Source organism: Megalops cyprinoides, chromosome 12 (genome assembly GCF_013368585.1).
Source record: "Megalops cyprinoides isolate fMegCyp1 chromosome 12, fMegCyp1.pri, whole genome shotgun sequence".
Classification (NCBI taxonomy): Eukaryota; Metazoa; Chordata; class Actinopteri; order Elopiformes; family Megalopidae; genus Megalops; species Megalops cyprinoides.
Genome location: NC_050594.1, coordinates 22,665,684 through 22,685,861, shown reverse-complemented (window position 1 = coordinate 22,685,861; position 20,178 = coordinate 22,665,684). Strand labels below are relative to the sequence as shown.

The window sequence follows — 20,178 nt, the reverse complement described above, 5'->3', positions numbered from 1 at the left end:
GTAATTTACAGCTTTTTTCCCTCACAGTAGCGTTTCCTGATTTTACTGTATTTTGTTTTGATCGTTCTATTTGAAAATAATGTCTTGTAATTCCATATGGGCTGGGCACCATTGTAACACTGAAATAAGCTAAGTCAAAAATAAAAACCAAAATCAATATCAGGTATGTAGATAGCAGGTGGAGGAAAAGTGTTTTAACCAAGCCCCAGGTCTGTTCAGCTGTTTAAATTGAAGCAATTTTGAAATGCTTTGTTTGGGGCTCCTGGATGGCACAGTCGGCAAAGTGCAGAGTCCTATAGCCCAGACATTGTGAAGTCAGGTCTGGGCAATGTCATTAGCTAATTATAACTGAGAGTCTGCAGCAGCAGACCACAATTAACTGAGCCTTGCTGGTCGCCAACGCATTAGCACCTCCTAGCAACACGACAGGTGGCGAGTCCATTAGTGAGAGATGATCTACCCCTCCAATCAGTGTTGGCAATCTGAGTACTCTGAATGAATAGCGTGGAATGACTTATAACAGCCATTGGTGTCTTGCGATGGTGTCAGGGAAGTGAGCATCCCTTGGACAGCACTCCCTGCTTGGTTGAATCCAAAGGTCTGCGTGAAATATGAAAAATTCCAAAGTAAAGACTGAATAACTCTGTATTGACCCCCCAGTCACCTCCTGTGGCCTGGCTTCACAACCAGCTACGTCATCCGCAGACATTGACCAGGAGCCCACACTGGCAGAATAAATTGGCTTCTTTTTGCAAGGGATAGGGGTTAGTAGGTCGGCCAGGATTTTCTCGTCTTACCACTCCCAGGCACTCTGAAATTCTTCAAATGGCTGCAAGTTGCTCAGGTGACATCAGTTAAACCCCATTCCTCCATCTAACATACTTCACTGTGGTGCAGTGTGTGCCTTGTAGTGTGACAAATAGCCATTGGCTGTGTCCTAGTGTATCTGATGACTGCATTTTTCTTGCTTCAGTGTTCTTGTACGCGTACAGAGGTTGTTACGGTTGCATGAAAGGGCAAAAAATAATTTATCTAAATAATTATTTAAATAATTTAATATATCAGTTTAAAGTATGTGACTGATAATTGTAGACTGAATTACATTTCAAACACATTAAGTACTAAATTCAACACAATTCTCAATATGGGTGGCATGTTTCTTCCGTACTGTGAACAGTAAAAACAAAATTTAAAAATATATTTAATGTTTTTTCTTGTCTACAAAAATCTTGCATATAAACTCTTTTTGTTTATGTTGCTCTGTCCAAATGTAATGGAAGCAATAACACATTTGTAGACTTACAAGTCAGTTTATTGTATATTCAGACTGTGAACACTAGGCAACCATTCCAAGCACTTCTATAGCTGATGGTGCTATATATTACATATGTTGGCAGGGGCAATGTTGGAAATACTTTTGAACAAAAACGTATGCCTATTTTCTCTCAGCCAGGTGGTTCATTGTGAAACAAACTTTGACTCAACAAAGGAAATGGTCGAACACTTGCCCATATGGCATTTTCATAAAATGTTTAGGTAAAAAGGAAACATTGGTATGTCATGCAAAGCTGGACATGTGAACATGAAAAAGATTTGGCATTTTGGTCAGGCATCATCTAAACACACACAGCATACAAACTACACAAACCCTTGGGGTAGTGTTTTCCTGGTTTGATAATATAATGAATTAAATTAAAATATATTCAGGCCTACAACATAAGTGATGGAAGGCTTGAATGCAATTCTCTTAGGTGCGCAGGTGCATTATGGGGCAGTGACTGTGGTCTAAACAACATGTAGCTGTGCTCATACACTAACACACTCACAAGATATCAAACACTCATCAAACGTGCTCTGTAGCAAATGAAAATAGTCATCACTTACCGAGCCCCAGGCATACAGGAGGACAGAAGTACAACCTTCCTCTGTTGGGGAACTCACCAAGTAAAGAACAGCTATGGCCTATGAATCTGTCTGACTGTTCTGACTATTGATGTTGATCCTATTGCCTCAAATATCAACACACAAACCCAGGTTACATCCCAGGTGCCAGTGCAATGAAAACTTAAGATGATGTTCAATAAACCACAAGATAATGACAAACTGAGCCATCACTCGATGGGGGTGCTCTGATATTTCCACTCCATCATGTTTGTTCTTACCTTTTAAACACAGGTATGATTTGTTTTATTATTGGAAATGTGGGAAGAACATTTTATCAGCTTTTTTGGCTCTATGGCTTCTGTTCCATTTATCAGTATGGTTGTGCATTGAGGAAACCAAAGTGAAATCAGCCGTATCCATCTTCTTTAACAAAGTATGAATGCAGCATCATTAAGACAACAGCAACCACTGGACAACAAGCCCTGAGATGTCAGTTGCAATCATGAACTTCACAGCTTTAAGAGATATTCAATAGGACTGCAATTCTGTTCAAAGACCATGCAGAAAGCATTGTTGCTGCTGCTATTTTGACCTTAAGAGTTTTTCATAATTTATCAACCCTGAATATCAATTTAGCATACACAGCAATTAAATATTTTGATATTTTATCTTTTTCTTCCTTTGGATTTTATAAAACATCCTCAGGTCTTTTTAGTAATTTAGGCATAGGTATAGTGCGTTCAGAAGCTGTTATGAGCTCACAATGACACCATGTAGAATATTTGAGCAAGGATCAATATTGATTCAAAAGTAAACTTTTTAGAGTCACATTCTTCAAGAAATCCCATGTCGAATCTTCAGCAGCGCCTCGCCAATACATTTGGCTTCCATATTAGACCTCATACAGGTTCTTTGCACCCTGTTCACTCCATTTCTCTTTAACTCATAATTCATTATAGTAGTCAAATGAAGGAAGATTTTATCAGAATACTAACGTAACTTCTTATATGAGCGATTTAGCCTTTTCATTGTTGTTGTTTTTTTGGCAGAAAAAACTTCATTCAGTCTGGCACAGTCAGTGCGTATGAATCATACCGCAGACCAAGGCCTGTCGCAAGTTTAATCATAAAAAACAGAAAGGCACATTTTGAGACTTGAAAAGAAAAAAAACTTTAAGCAGGTCCTACACCCAAGCTAAGGATTCATGTTGGTTTGCTGTTCTTTTTCCTCAAATCCTTTTTCATTCTCCTCTTTGGTTTGAACAGGTATGAATCCGTTGTTTATCTTGGAGTTCTCTGCATAGTGGGGCAAGTTTGTCAAACTGGTGTTACACTCCTTCTCATCCCCGTCCTCCTCCTCCCCCTCCTCCTCCTCCTCCTCTTCCTCCTTTTTCTCCTCCTCCTCCATCGCGACATTGCAGCTGCATGTGTCATACATCTTCCGGATGTCCCCCGGGATGTTCTTCTTAAGGTCCTTGGCCCGGCTGCGCTTGGCCAGCTTGGTGAGCGAGCCGAAGCGGTTGAAGATGTTGTCCTCAGAGGAGGAGGAGGCCTGCTCGCGTTTCTCCCGCCGCTCAGCCTTCAGGCGCAGGTTGTTGAGCTTGGAGTCGATGCTCTCCTGCGACGAGGTCTTGAAGCGGTCGGTGTCCAGGCTGGAGAAGACGGCCCTCTTCTCCGGGGAGAGCATGTCCAGGGAGTGGGCCCGCTGCTCCAGGCCCAGCCGCCGGCGCTCCATGCTGCGGATGGTGGCTGCCCGCTGCAGCTTGTCGTGGATCTCCACACTGAGCCGCCTCCGCGTCTCCCTGAACTCCGCCCTGACATTGGCCTTCCACTCGGCAGCGTGAGCCTTTATCTCCCCAACCTGGTGCAGGTACAGCACATTTTAGTTTGTACACATTTATGCAGAGCAGCTTTCTGTGCCTACAATCTTACATTCCATGACCTATAATAATAGGAGTTATAGTACAGAAATGTGGGATGGTCGTATGGAAATATGGTAAAAACTAGTGTTTCAGTATAATATAAACGGAAAGAAAGAAGGTGATGTTATAAATGCTAGTACTGTTTCTTTTGTAGGTTTTTGCACTTGATGCCAAAAAAAGTTTGAGTTCCAAATATGATAATTTCATTAAGATAAGTAAAGGGTTTTCCTCAAGGGTGCAATGGTGCTTTCCACCTATATTTTTGGAAACATGCCCCACAAGTTAATGCCTAGACCTTGCTCTGAGTACATAAAATGAAAGCAGCTGGGAACATACAGGCAGGACTTACAATTAGACCTTGTTCAGCTGTTTGTTTCTTGTCTGAGGGACATACTATAATCAGTCCAGTGCAGTTGAACTCTTTTGTGTTTTGGGATATAATGGGATACTGTGCGTTTGTGGTCACTAGTCTGTAAATGCTGGTTAGCACTGCAACGTAGCCCACCTGCTGCTGAGTGCAGAATTTCAACTGTTCTCAGAGTGAGAATTCAGAGAAGACAGACAATGCAAGAACTGTCAGATTCCAGAGTCACAACTGTTTCTGCAGATGGGTCATAATGAATGCTTCCTACCTCCTCTTTTGTTTTTTTGGAGAGGACTCTCAACCAGTCTCCAATCATGCTGAGCACAGCAGCAAAGTAAGCAAGACCCACCAAGATCCAAAACCAGACAAGTGGCTTGTACCATTCCCCATACACAATCCTCCGGTTACCACCTGAAAACAAATCACACATCCGTTCATGCTGAAAGTAAGAAATCACACCGTGGCTCGAGGTCAGACTTTAAGTACTTACTAACATGGTTCATTACATTTGATGTCTTAGTCAGTTCTTCATATCTCTAAAAATTGCATCTAAGAGCATTAAAGAAGCATCAAAAATAAAATGTGGCTACAGTGAACAAGCTAAGACTTTAATCAATATATAATCGTTCTATAAATGCATTAAGTGACCGATTTAATTTTAGATTAGCAGCATTTAACATACCTTTAGAGGCAACAATACCCCCACTGCTTTTTGTTCAATACAAAATATATTTTATATTGATTGAAAATATTTTATATGTATCATTATTTGCTTTCCCTCCCTCTGTTCACTTCACACGACTAGTATATATTTATGCAGACGTATCAGCAAGAATTCATACAGAGTAAACTGAAATTACTTTATACATGTATATGCATTATGCATATGCATTATTTTGCATGGATGGATAGATGTTCCAGATTGACAGATTTCATGTTAGCATATAGTGAACATGTAGAAAAAGCCCCTAACCTTAAGTGAGAACAATGACAAAAGCACTGCAGTGTACCATTTTAGTACCTGCCCATGTAAAAAAAAAGTCATCACCTGCTACATAGTCCCCAATACCAATGGTTGTGAGGGTGATGACCACAAAGTAAATGGCCTCAAGCGCAGTCCAGCCCTCAATGCGTTTGAAAATGACTGCAGGAATGGTGACGAACACTATGCACCCAGCCAGGATGAAGAGGATGGTGGAGATCACCCTGATCTTGGTCTGGCTGACCTGCTTGTGTTTCTGCTGGAAATGGAGAGGACAAACAGAGGTTAATTAATGTAGATAAATTTAGTTCAATCCATCTCCCCAGTGTGGGTGTAATGTATTCCAGTTTCACTGAAGACACACACAGCTTGAAGAGGGACCAACATGGCAGTGACCCAGCAATTCCTATTCATCAACTCCACGTACCTCTGGTAATGAGCAAAAGGTACACATCCATCTTAGAGTTGAACGGAATTCACGTGATGTCACAAGCTGCCCTCTCTGACTGTGTAAAGCACAGGTTTGACAGTCTAATTCTCTCTACACTCTCCACACACACACCACTCACTGCGCCATGGAAACATCAAATGCCTGAAGGACAGGAGGTTGTCCCAGATAAGAAAGACAAAAATGCTTCCAGATGCTGGTTTCCCATGGTGAAAATATTACAACTCATTCCATACAGTACAATAATCTTAAAATCCAAAAATCTGAAAATACTATTCAAATGCATGCATACAGTGTACATCACAGCCCTGAGTATACTTGGTATACCCTCACATAATTAACAATGCTCTCTAAATGCAGAACTGCCTGTAATTCCCTTACTGCTGGGTAATCTCCCAGAATGAGAAATAACCAAAAGTTCATTTGATACAGGAAATTAGATTTGATACAGAAATTCCAGAATTTCAGTAAGACTATAAGTATAGACTTGTGGAAATCAGCAGACACTGTGACTTGTCTGACTTACCCGAAACATTTTCTCCACCTTTGCTATGCTCTTAACGAAGATTGTTCCAAGCTGATCACCAATTCCAGCCAAGAGAAAGCCAAACAGAGGAATTCCAAATATGGCATACAAGATGCAGAAAATCTTTCCACCCTCTGTACTGGGAGCTATGTTTCCATACCCTGTAAAGGTAGTAAAGATGCCTAGGTGAGGTGCGTCTTTAGTATCGCGAAATATGATTTTTACTTGAGCTAGATTAAGGCATATACATAATGGTGGAGGACAAATTTAGATTGCTTGTTGAAAACAACATGAGAACACAAGAAGTTTAATGGTGAGAATAGGCCATTCAGCCCAGCTGGGCACATCATTTTGTCTATAGTCTACAGTGCATCTAGATCTGTGTCAAGCCTGGTCTTGACCATTCTAAGGGCATCTGTTTCCACTACAATTTCTGGCAAGCTATAAAACATGACATTAAGTGCACAAAGTGAGACATGACAGGATAGGTGGAGAAGGAAAGAGCAGTACGATTATAAACATTGCTGAAGGATTTAAATCACAGCGTGCAATAGCAAGCTTTACTGGTTTCCTAAGTAAACAGACATGGTGGTCTCCCAAATAATATACTGCCACTGTCTTCCTCACCTCCTTTCAAAAACCATCATCTTTATTGTCATCGTCATCATCATCATCATCATCATCATCATTATATTTATCAGTCCATACCTCAAAGGACATGCTATTTTTCATAAAAAAGCAGGCATGACTGAACTTTGGTAAATTTTAACATTCTTTTCTGCAAGCAAGATCCATTAAATGGTACATGGTTTTAACAATGATATTGGTATCCATTACATAACTCTTTAGTCCTGATTTTTCAAACTGCTTCTGCACAGAGGTCTATTGATTTTAAGCCTGGCCCCAGCAAATCACTGTGGGTGGCATTACTAGCTAAAGTATGCAATGCAATTGGCCTTTTTAGCAACTTTGTCACAAAAGAACAGAATATCACAGGATGTTAACACAGTCTGTTCCCTTTTTCATGTAAAAGCAAAACTACACATTTAACACTCAGGAAGGGAATAAATAGAAGCCCCATATGGTAATAATGATAACGGAAGCCTCACTTGTGCAGATAATTCAGATCAGAAATATCCTCACTTTAAGTGCTCAGCCACTTCAGCCAGAATTATTGGGCTTATGCAAGTACTTGGTTTTGATTAATTATGACAGCCCACAGCAGAGGATATCTGAAGAATAATTTAAAAGGTTTTCTGTGAAACTCTTGTATTTAGCAATGCAAAAGCCACACTGATTTGATCAGTAAGTGGCTCTCAGAGTCATGTTTAAGTGTTCATCAATTTCTCAGCCATTTGCTCTCGTGTATAACAGATTCTTTTTTTTAATTCTCAGACTTCTTCAGGGACTGTTCATCACTTGAAAACAATGGCCCCTCTCCTTCCCCCTCCTTCTGCCTGAGTGATATCTAACTCCATTGCAGATCAAAGAAAGGAGGCTTCATCAAGTCTTGACTTTATTACAGAGCCAGGCTTTTTCCATTAGCTAAGTGATACTTCTTATTTATTTGTATTCATTTACTTTGTACTTTGTATGACTACAAGATTAAATGAATGAATCCCAGAAATGAATAATTGAATTAACAATTTCTCTTCAAAGTAGATACCTGATGGATTCATTGACTTTACACAAAGGTGTAAAAGAGCAACAAATCTGTTGTGCCAGACATTTTCATTGTTTTCATTATGTTAGGCACTGTCACCTCATTAAAGTGGGGCATTTTTCTCTCTGTCATCTTTTTATGTACCTTAATCAAGATAACAGTGAGGTACCACCCTTCACAGTTCCCAAGAGTACAGTGCATTTAGTCTATTTAATTCAACTGAAGTTAGGAGCATCAGAGCCAGTGCTATGGTAGTGCTTAGGGGTCCACTGTACCCCCAGTTGTCTCCTTATATCCCAATATTTACATAATATTTATAATATTTTTTAAGATATTATGTTTTGTGCCCCCCCCCCCCCCCCCCACCGTGAATTGCAATTGCACCCCTCTGTGTTTTCTCCTGGCGCCGAGACTGAGCAGCATATGAATCAATCTATAAGGGCTCTCCATAGAAGAAGGTGGGAGGGGTTGTGTGGGGATTACCTATTGTAGTGATGACTGTGCCAGCAAAGAAAAAGGCACTCCCGAGATCCCAGTAACTGGAGTTGTACCATGTCTCTCCAATCGGGCTCACTCCGGCACTGACAGCATTCACAGCATGCTGGGAAAAGGGGAAGGCATTTTTTTAATTTCAAAAACTTTACTCAAAACTGTTTGCACTTTGGTATGTACCGGAAACTATGCAGGAATATTATAAGACATTGCTAACAACTTTATCAGCTTCCAAGAAACAAGAAGTATCAATAACAAATGTTGGTTAGCATTGAATAAAATGACTATGACATTACAATGATGTGTCATATGGGAGGTTAGCATGGCAAATCAAAACCACTGTGACAGTTTTCAGTCAGGTACAGGTTCCAACAGGTCAATGGGCCTTATCTACAGCTTTGGCCAATCCTGACCAACCTTATAGATGCTAGAGTTTGATTTAGGCACTTAGCCTAATCTGAAGCAAATAAGATTAAAAAACCTACTGTGTACTGCTATCACTGTGTACTTCCTGTCACTACTCTGCAGCACAGTAGGCTTTTCCGCCAAAAGGTCCGAACCTTCAGTAGTGTCCTGCTGTATGATGGGAGTGCCAGCTGCGCGTGTAATGCAGTCAGTGTAAAGCTCAGACGGGGGGATATCTGCGTGACTAATGGGTGTGGTGACTCATCATTACAGGAGCACTGGGCGGCCACCTGCGGGAGGGACGGAGAGGCCCCTACATCAGCGCCTCTTTCCTGACAGGATGTCCTGAGAGCAGATGGAGGCTCCGCGGTGTGAGTGGCGAGGGTGTGCTGCCAGGACCCACAGCACAGCTCAGGCGTGAGGGCTGCGTGCCAACAGCATCTGAAGGGTAAGGCCCCAGTCGGATTCTGAAGAGTCTGGATTTCCGAAGCCAACTTTTTCCTCAAAGTTTTGTCACCTGCTGTAGCTTTTCACTTTGGAATAAATCTAACTCAATGCCCTTTCAAAGATAAAATACTTAAAGATAAAATTCAAAGATGAAATGCTTAAAAAACTTCCTTGTTAAAACATGCAGCTGCATCTCTTTCTGCACATGGACAAAGTTGTACTTATTGTGCAATCTGACCCTTAAAATTAATGAAACCTACAGTAAGCTTTGCTATTTTAAAGCCAGCCAGATTTGAAGAGTTTGCCATTCACATGTATTTGAATATGCCATTTCTCAGTTTTATTTGTAATTTGGAATGCACTTCCATCAGCAGCACACACAAAATGAAATGGTCAGGGCTTTTGAGGCCCTTCATCTACCACTAGAACAAATTCCAGATCTTCTCTATGTAAAGAAGAACCCTGTCACTTCAGAATAAACACACTCAGCTGAACTAAATTACTACATGGATTTGGGGACCACTTGAAAAGCTAAATGAGTACCATATGGGAGGTGAGGGCACCTGATGTGTTCTCAGGACTATATTCATGTCTCTTGAAGCAACTTACAAATCCATTGCACATCACCGCACCCTCCTGCTAGCATTTGTGGTGCATTATTCCAGGCCTGTTGAATATATATCAGTCCTTTCAAAGTGCAAAACAGAGGAGCTACTTTCAAGACAGGACTGATTCAAGGATAACAAGTGCTGATATGTTAATGCAGTACTTGCTGAAATTCAGCACTTTCTTCCACTTTCTCCTGTTTTTCCAACTGATACATCTGATCATGTCCTAACCATGTAACACTCTCCTTGTGTATCTTGATGTGAAATACTAATCAAATTCACTTCATTTCTGTGAAGTACCAGTTAAGGTGATGTCACCCCCTGGAGTGAGAATGAGTCATTACACTAATGTGCACTGATGCCTGAAGTAGGTCTGTCTTCTGCGTAAGTGACGGGAAGGATGCTTTTACCAGAAACGATGTACTGTGTGCTTCTTAAAGTTGGCTGTTTCATAGGCTCAGCCCACACCAGTTCATCCTGTAGTCATGTTTACTTCTTTATCTACATTCTTCTTCTTCTTCTTGTTATTATTATTATCATTATTATTATTATTATTATTATTATTGCTGTTGTACCTAGTAGTACCTCCTAGTACCTAGTCCTAACACCTAGTACCTAGTACAAGCAAAATACAGTAACACAAATCCATATACATTTTTGAAGCCTAGTTGTTAATCTGACTTGCTGTACTGAATCTACACCCAAGGCAACCTTATTAAAGACTGGCACTCCAAGAGGCTTCAACCTGCAGCATGTGTCTGCCCACTATTCAAGCACATGATAGATGATTCAAATGACAGCGGCTGCCCAGAGAGGTGAAATGGTTATAAATCTAACCAGAAATAACTCTCTGTCTACAGAAACACACAGCATTGCACAGCTCTGCCAGTCCCACAGACTGTATTTCTCAACTCCACTCTCTTGAGAGCTCATAGTTACGCTCCCCGGACTTTTAGAGGTTCAAACTTACCAACATTTGTTCAACCTCTGATTGAGGTGTTGAGTGATCTTAAATGGAAATCTTAAAGGTTGATCCACCTCACACCAGGGAGGGATTTTTATATGCTAGGGTCAAGGTGAATCACAGCTGAATTAGAGTATTCTATAGGATTCCTGTGACAGTAATGGACAGCAGCTAATGTTTGTCAAACAGAACTGTAAATCATTTGATCGAGCTACAGATTGTAAGTACTGATTTTCTCCTCTCTGTGTGTTTTCCTTTCATGTCGAAATGAAGCTACTGAAGCATGTATTCCATCACGTAGAAGGGGATTCCTGGTATGAATGCACTGCCTCAATGCCTGAGTCCTTCACAACTAAATGTAATTAGCATGTTAATAAGCTATTACCTTTCCATTTTTGTACTTTCTTCCAGCTTCTGCAAAACCTACTTTAAAGATCAATTTTCTCAAGGCCTTAAATTTCTCACGCCTTAAACCCCTTTGAAATTCTCATTCACACATGACGCGGCAAATATTAATACTTTGTTAATAACTGGTGAATGGTTATAGTTCCAAACACGAAAGCCAATTTATAAGGGAGTAACCCGAGCTTCACATCAAAATCAAAAGCATTTTTTTCCTTCTTTGCGCATGCAGCATGACACACTACACTCTAACTATTAATTGAATCTTTCAGTGAAACTTAATAAATGGGTGACAAAATTAATGGTAGGTTAGAGACAGTAATTTTAACAAGGTCATTATGTTGTAAGAAGCTCTTCTCTCTGTGTGTTCTTAGACAAAAAAGGTTTAACCGAGGTCTCTTCAACTCTGCTAGTATCACACCAGAATCAAAATTGACCTAAATCAACCTCACAGATGGAACACACTTGATAACACATTCAGTGATAAGCAGAGGTTGGTTGCTCACAAACTGAACCTCCACTCTCTGTTATTCTGAGTCCCCTCACTGCTGCCAAGCCATGGTAATTATGACAAACACACCAGTGGGATGCCAAAGGGCAGGAGGTGTTCCTAAATCATTCACCCCCGCCTCTCCCCTCCATCTCCATCAAAGCACCCTGCTCATTCTGTGAAAACACCCTAGGTCTCTATTTGACAAGTTAGATTTCTGCAGCAAGACTGAGGGATGGCAAGAGACAAACATGACACAGCACTTTTTAAATTAGACCCTCAAGAAAAATGATTTTGTTTCATTCCCTTTGATGGGGAATCTGTTCTAGCTGTCTTAAGTCTTAAACATTTTCCAGCAAGAACACACGCCTCTGGACTTTCTTTTCATTACATTTCTGTCCCCTCACAATGTTGCCGAATGATTAATGTCACTTCTAATAAATTGTTTTTGGTAAATCAGAATATAGGTTTAGTGGCATGAGGGTAAATGGTTCTGCTTTAGTGTTAAACCAAGGCAACAACCAGGTACCATTAAAGCGAATGCAGTCATGCCAAAGATCACACCCCATTGCCACAGGATGTGCTCACTGCTGCCAGTTCCAATATGGGGATCTTTAACTGACAAATAATTATCCACAGGCTTAAGCCATCGTAAAAACTTTATTTCAGCACCCACCACAGCAGATATGGACATTGATCACTAAACTAAAGATTGCTGAGAGTTGTGCTGATCCTGTGATGGAAAAAATGCCAAGGGTATCATTCAGAGTAGAGGCATAATTCCCAGTGTTAATGGAGAAGATGTGCACTGAGAGAAGACATGCTGTGAAATTTCACTGCTTACATCTTGTATGTACGCACACACACACACACACACACACAGACACACATTGAACAGCACAGGACCCTTGTCAACCATCCAAAAGCAGTACACAGCAAACACCAATGAGCTGAGTTTAACCTTGGGGTTACCTATGTATTTGCAATATCAAAGATTATGAAATTGCCTTATGAATCTTTACAGAGTGTAATAAACAACTCTGTCTTTTCAAGGAATAACATTATTAAGCTAGTTATACATTGACAGTAGTCAGGCTGTAAGAAACTGACTGAACTTCTAGCTTGGGACTGTTGTGTTCCACTGCACAGCTGATGATGAATATTGCCTGGACACACCCACTTCTGCTTCTCCTGCTTTTAGGAATGTTGATTTATTAATGTAACACTTTGCCTTCAGGAAGCTTTTTTATTGAGGGCAACATTACACAACACTCTTGGCCTGGAACCAGAAATAAACGTTTTATATATTCTGAACTGAACTACAATAGCACTTGGATGCCGCCTCTGTTCCAGGAAGAGGACCCATCTGCTTCCTGGATGTTGCATCCTTTGGCACTCATTCTGATGGACTGACTTGACATCAACAGTCTTGTCCATCGAATGTAGAGCAATGTGTTCCATTAGAGCACATGATTTTCCTGCTTTTCTGATTTTAACCTCAGCTACAGTGTTGTGCCAAGTTGCCAAGTTGTGCAACAACAATGTAAAAATTTTATTAATGCAGTATCATGAAATTTATTTTACTATTTATATAATCATTTTTACTGTTTAATAAATCTGCCTAAACAAGATTACATTTTATGACTGTTTTATGAAAGAATGACAACCAAAAGTAAATGAACCAAAAGCCTCTCATATTTACTTTTTTCCAGCCAAATGTGTTCCCATAAAGTCCCCTGACACACTACTATAACAATGGTTACTACTTCTTTGCAAAGGGCTGTCTCAGCTATCCTTTCAAGCATTCAAAAATGACTCAACAGGAGTGACTGCACTCCCTGTTAGAGTCATCTCATTGAAGTAATAAACTTGAGCTTCTCTGGATGTGCTGTATCATCACAATGCATTCTGTATTTGTTTTGTCATATAATGATACTGTACCTGCAAACTTTCCAGTTTAACTTTTCATAGCCGTCACCCCCCACACCCTCACCCCCCATTAATTACAACAGTCAAATAGTTGGATTGTTGTAATAACCTTGTATTTTCACAGTGTCACATTTTATTTTCAGATGTAACACTTCTTAATTCAATAACACATTGATAATAATAAAATACATTTTAATTGTACAGCATGCGTAACTCTACATATTTCTGCTTGTCATGTGATCGCTCAGTGGACTGCCTACACCCTGGCTGTAGCAAACTCTCACTGTCCTTGACAGACTGCAACCACTGATTTCTGGTCTGTTCACTTCTGTCTGTAAATATTGTGGTATTAGTCTCAGATTAACCCTACACATTGCGGCAATGGTCTCCCTGTCTATTTCTCTCTGTAAATACTACAGCACTGCTCTCAGGACAAACAATTTCTCTGAGTAAACAGAAAGGGGCTGGGAAGGCAGAGCAGTTCGAACTCCATGTGCCAATACTCCTCTTTGACTGCACATTCAGGACTTTAGGGCTGCTTATTGGATTGTTTTCCTTCAGATTAAGCAACCAAATTTCATCAAGTGAAGTATATGAAATGGGAGCTGCAACATTCTTTAAACAGTCCTGGTGTTCTTGGCCTCTTTGCTTGCACACATAAAGGCAGTGCCTGAATGTAGATGCAGATAACACATTGTTAAAATGCATTTGCTAGTCATGTATTTCCAAATTTGAAAATTCGGTACCTTTGTAAAACATGTTTCACATGCAAAATAGCATCATGAGTGTGAACTGACTAACTTCAAACTTGTTGTTGCAGTTCCAGAATTCATGTATTATCCGACCCTAATATCATGTAAAATAATTATATATTTCCACATTGAGTGTTTTCAGTCAAAAAGGATAGGATTTTAACTATGCCATCTGTATCTCTCCCTTCGGCTAAAATTAAAATCTTGCCTTTCTGTTTGCTTCAGACACAATCCCTTGTTTCAATATATGATCTTGGACCAGTTAAACTGAATGTCACATAGCTGGCTGCTGTTAAATAAAATTGCTGTGTTTTACTACACCAAAGACCCAAGGGACTTTCCTGTGTAGCTCATTATCTACAGGGTTTTGTGACCCCAGCATCAATAGCTGGGAGGTTTAATATCTTGGGCATAACTCCATTGCTTTGCAAGGAGCCAAGAGGGTGTACCTATTAAAAAAGCCCTGCGCTTGCAGAACGACAGCACACCACAGCAGAGGCTGAATAAAACACAGTTATGAGTTTTCTATCACAAGAGACCAGATTTTTCCTCATGGCTTTAATTAGTTGGGTGTCTATACATCAGAGTAATTCTGTTAGGGACTTAATGGCATTATTGACCTCTCTTAAACACCTGAAAGTTATGAAAGTAATATGGCGACTTGGTACTGACACTCCTCTTCTGCTAACAGGTCCATGTAATGTAAAAATATACAGCTGTTCACAAATTTTATAATACTACATGCTGCATGGTATGCAGATTGTGAAGCAACACTACCCACCATTTTTAAGAACTCTGAATGAAACAGACAGACTTACAGATGGTTGGTTCATTATTTGAAAATGTTGAAAACTTATTAACAGTAATGTGTGCTTAAGCAAACTGAGGTTTCTATTGTATGTAACATGAATACAGTATACCTTCTGTAATGACAAACACTTTGCTGTCTTTTTAGAAATGCATTTTCCTATACTGTAGGAAAAATCAATATATCATTCCTAAATTATTCACAACATTTGACTCCCCTTAATTTATCTTACTCCCCATACACTACTTCTTATAAGAGAGAGAAGACAGAATGTATCACTAATCAAATCATGAACAACTCCTTGTTTTGGTCTGTTTTGAGCTGTTCCTCCACACTTTCATAGTCAGTTATGGCCCATGACAATAATATCTGACATACCATCATACATTACGATGACTGAAGCTGATTTTAAACTCTCCATACACTATGCAAATTAAGGATCTTATTTTTCTGGTCCCATACCTTCCTGATGAAAAAACATTGAATGCTACTTTTATGATTGAAAAGTTGTAGCTTAGAAGTAGGAAGTCAAAAGTGACATTTTATATCAGTACAATCCCCCTCATGCAATAAATGCCATAAATACTACCATACTACCACAAAAATCTATTCTATCTCAAAACTCTATTATTACAAGCATTCCTGGTGCCTGGGAGTGTTGTCAGACTTCATAAATGGCAATGACCATAGCCTGTTGTTTAAACAGGTCTCCAGCTCACACTGTGGATTGCACTGAAACTCTTTGTCCCTGTAAAGACATGTTTCTTCTCTTGCACATACCCACCTCCTCCGTAGGATGAAAAAAACAGTAACGTGTCGCAGGCTTTTCAATCTGCACATGGCATTTAGTTGTTAATTAGTATACACCGCTGACCTGAGGGTGGCTGGTGGGGAGGCTATGACAGACAGGTCAGTGAAGGGGAGTCTTAATGCGATACCCCATGACTTCTTGACACAAGTGAATGGTTCCAACCCGCTAATTAGGCACCCAGTGGTGACAGCCCTTCTGTCTTTACTGTTTTTATTTAGATACACTTATCCACGATGTAGGCATTTTACGGTAAGTTAATTTGCGGCAAGACTTTGCTGAAATGTAAAGCATCAGTGAAGGACCACCAGAACCTGGACCCCAGATCCCTTGACCCTGCTGTTGTTAAGCGGCCGTTCTTATCTCTACTCACCTTTATGAGCTCCTCCAGCTCGGAGTGGTTGACGCATGGGTGTTTCTGCAGGAACTCGGCCTTCTCCTGCGTGATGTTGGCCTTCCTGTTGTTTTCAAAGGGCTGCTCCAGCGCTCGGAACACCAGGCCGCCTATGATCAGGTAGACCAGGACCACCACAAAGATTGCCAGCACCGTCTTCCACTTCATGACGGTGTGGAGCGCCGAGCTGCCGCTGTCCATGCTGGCCACGACCGTGGAGCGGGAGGACACGGACAGCCTGGGAAGCGGGCAATGGCCATTGGGTCTGGCCTCACAGCCCGTGGGGTTCTGCATGGTGGCCACGCTGGCCTGAACCAGACTGGACTGGACCATCCCGGGTTGGGCTTTCTTTGGGGGAGCCATGCTAGTCTGAACCGCCACTGAAGGGAGAAAAAGGGGAAGAGAGAGCCCGCTTACAGACTGGACCACACTAGACAATACCGGCTGTTCCCCTCCAAATGCCAGCTCAAATCCAGCACAAGACAAAAAATAAAGAATATGGATCATACTGGGGCATGCTGGACTGAATCACCACCGGACAGGAGAAAAAACAAGTTAATGGACTGGACCTTAGTGGCTCAAGTCATGAGTACATTAGCACTGAAATGATGAAGTCAAGTTTTAATGGATGTTAGTAGTAAACATGAAGTGAGGCAATTCGTCCTTTCCTCATCAGTCTAAGCCACTAGCAGTATATTGTTGAAATGGCAGGTTGCAAAACCAGAAGACCAATAGGCGGTGGATCCCTTACTGTGTGACGAGAAAAACTATTAGGGCTGTGTGTTGTAGCTTGGATGTTTTGCCACAGTCCATTTCCAGCGCAACTAGATTTTATTGCTTAACCAATATGAACGGCATGTTCATATTGGTTAAGGCTCCCTCTAACAAAATAATCTTTTTAAAGAATACAGAGGGATATATATATATATATATATGTGTGTGTGTGTGTATATATATATATATATATATATATATATATATATGTGTGTGTGTGTGTGTGTGTGTGTGTATGTGTGTGTGTCTGTTTTAACATGCTCAAAAGGTGTACATTGCAATGAGCATTCTTATGATAATAAGACGTTAATACACATTCATATGTACAAAAATAACAAATAGAGCCACAGTATCCTAAACTCCAAAATGGAAAAAAATAAAGAAAGAATGGTATCCAATCAAGAATAAAACACTGTAGATTTTGCATGAACATACTTCTTCCCTTGTTGAGATTTCAATTTCATAAATCTAACAGTGAGAAGAATTTAGTTCCTGCTTGTTCTTTTTCACCTCCTAAAATTTATAAATCTATAGTTCATATGTTGTTTAAACATATAAATTCTAAGAAATTCAATGATTACGATCGAGATATCAAATGTAGTGAAACCACCACAAATATATAAAATAGTGTTTCCTGAAAACAAAACATTTTGCATAACTAGTCTAATTTAATAACACTCAAACAATTTAATAACAAACTAATGGTCACTGGAAACCAATGTGGTTTCCTAATGGACTATGTAATAACAAGCCAAACACTTAGTGCCACAAAGGACAAGCCAATGAGACAGCCAGATAAGGTCCCTAACACATCTTCACCATTGCAACCCAGGCACTTTACCCTGGGCACATAACAGAACACCCAGAGCTTTAAAGTATTGTTACCCTTAACAATTGTACAGAGCTGTTTAACAGGTCCTTTCGCATTGATATGGAAAAGGGACAAGTTTCATTTGTCAGACTTATTTTAGTAAAAGGCAACTGGTTGGGTTGTGCTGTCATAGTCATTTGAACTGTTCCTTTCAATCTTCATCAAAGAATGCTGAACACAGCAAACTGATAGCACTCGCCTCCTGGAATGCTCTCCTCATGAACTTAGACGTCTCTCATTTTGATTCATGCCCACCTTCTGCGTGAGTCAAGGACAGTCGGGAAGCCCTGCAGGCACCTACTCACTTCCCGGAGCTATAGATCTCATGACGCACCGTTTTCAAGACTTTCAAGAGAACATGAATCAATGTAGCAGCAACAAGGTGCTAATCTACAAGAAATAAAATTGAACCAGATGTTTATTCAAGAGTTCATCGAGGTGTTTTTCATGAGTGCTTCCGAATTTATATTATATTGATGTGTGCATGACTACCATATTGACAAGTGTATATCAGTGCTGCTTTCATACATGTAACAAAAAACATCTGAAGAATTTGTATCTAGTTATCTTGTGTTGATTATAAATTATTTTAAAATTTTGAGTTGAAATATTTGAAGGTTCGGGAATTAAAGGGTGCACTGTGTTTCATGCATTACATTGCAATATATGCAATGTGATTGAATGAGGAATGTGCTTCCTTTTCAATTAATCATAAAAGCAAATCACTAAAGTGTTTCCAGTTAACAAACACAGGAGACCTATATGCTCCTTGAACATATATTTTTGCAAATCAATTGTGATTTTATTCTCCTTATAGTTTATCTCTGAATCCAATTCCTTATTCATCCTCCTTCTGTCTGATTCACAGTAGAAGAGATTCAGAATCATCATGTTACCTTGAGGGAACATCATAAATTAGACTAGGAAGAACATTTATCAATGACAGTAAAAACATATTCCAGAAGGAACTGCCATGATCTAATGATGCAGAAGATTCAATCAATTCTGATCTTACCAAAAAAAGGAAAATACATTACCTGCTATATGCCCATGTGGTTATATAAGATATAACAGAACATGTGTGTGTCTTCTATCTTCAAGCAATATTACGTGTGTGTGCTTGCACTTTATATTACTGGTCACAATCACCAATGTGGGCATTTTCCATGCTCTGATGGGCTGCATTCATGTCCCCAGCTGTAGTGCTCTAGTTCCCATATTATCTCCCCCCACAAGATACAATACAGCTGAGCCCTAGCAAGAGAGACCCACTCCCAATCTCGACTGTGCATACGGCCAATATTTCGTTTGAGATCATCAATGCAATTGGCCGATAACAGTAAAAATGGAAAATTTAAGCAATTTAGAATAATCCATTCTTGGAGTGATCCAAGTAGATAGCCATCTTCCAAAGAAAGATCGAAACGGGCATCGAGTTGTACAGAACACACAACGAGAAATGATTGTGCAAGTGAGCGTATCGTTTCATTCAAAGATAACCAGATTTTAAATCTTCCTGAGGAAATTATTTCGGACACTTTGCGCAAACCTAACTTGAAAAATGGGCAAAGTAATAACAAAAAATATAGCGACAAGAATATGCATGCATTATACACCTCAGAAAAGAAACTTCTGATGTGGTTAAAAATATCTAGCTACCAACCTTGCTCTTGTTCCCAGTTGACTTGCTTTATTGGGTTCTCTATTGGAAATTTCATCTCTTTTGTTCTCTTTCAACACAAAGACAAGGAATATCTGTCCAACAGTGCATCCAATAATAGATGATTATTTCTTTTCAGCCAGCGCCCTTGCTCGAAGTCCTCTCGTTTTCATCAGATACCGGTCTAAAAAGATAGCGAAAGGAACAGAGAAACGCATCATCTGGAGCTTCTTTCTCTTCGTTTGTCATACGGCGCGTGGTGCACGCCAAGAGAAATAGATTATTCTGAGCTTTCCCTCTGATGTAGCACCTTGGACGAGCAGTTAAGTGGTTTTACACTGCAGCATATTTCAAACGCAGCTCCGCTAGTGAGGAAAGTGTGAGTGGTGTCCTTCCTCAGAAAACCCAGCTGATGAACTTCACGCCAACAGGACATCATCTACAAAGGCACTACATTCGTGCGATCTCAGCACAGCAGCTGCTGGGAAGACTTCCAGCAGACCGAGTCAATGCCGCCTCTTGCACTGTTGCAGTTTCCTCTGCGATCACCTCCCTATGGCAATTACACCAAGTGGCTCTGAGCTGT

General features: G+C 40.2%; 1 protein-coding gene across 1 annotated transcript; it reads right to left on the bottom strand.

Moving 5' to 3' along the window:
* Positions 1-3,078: 3,078 nt before the first annotated feature.
* kcnk10b (potassium channel, subfamily K, member 10b) lies at positions 3,079-19,754 on the bottom strand. The gene is made up of 7 exons (XM_036542535.1): positions 19,596-19,754; positions 16,267-16,667; positions 8,272-8,389; positions 6,126-6,286; positions 5,218-5,410; positions 4,438-4,580; positions 3,079-3,744 (listed from the first exon to the last, which is right to left on the bottom strand). The coding sequence occupies exons 1-7, from the start codon at positions 19,648-19,650 to the stop codon at positions 3,079-3,081; spliced, it is 1,737 nt and encodes a 578-aa protein (XP_036398428.1). The 5' UTR covers positions 19,651-19,754.
* Between the last annotated feature and the right edge of the window lie 424 nt (positions 19,755-20,178).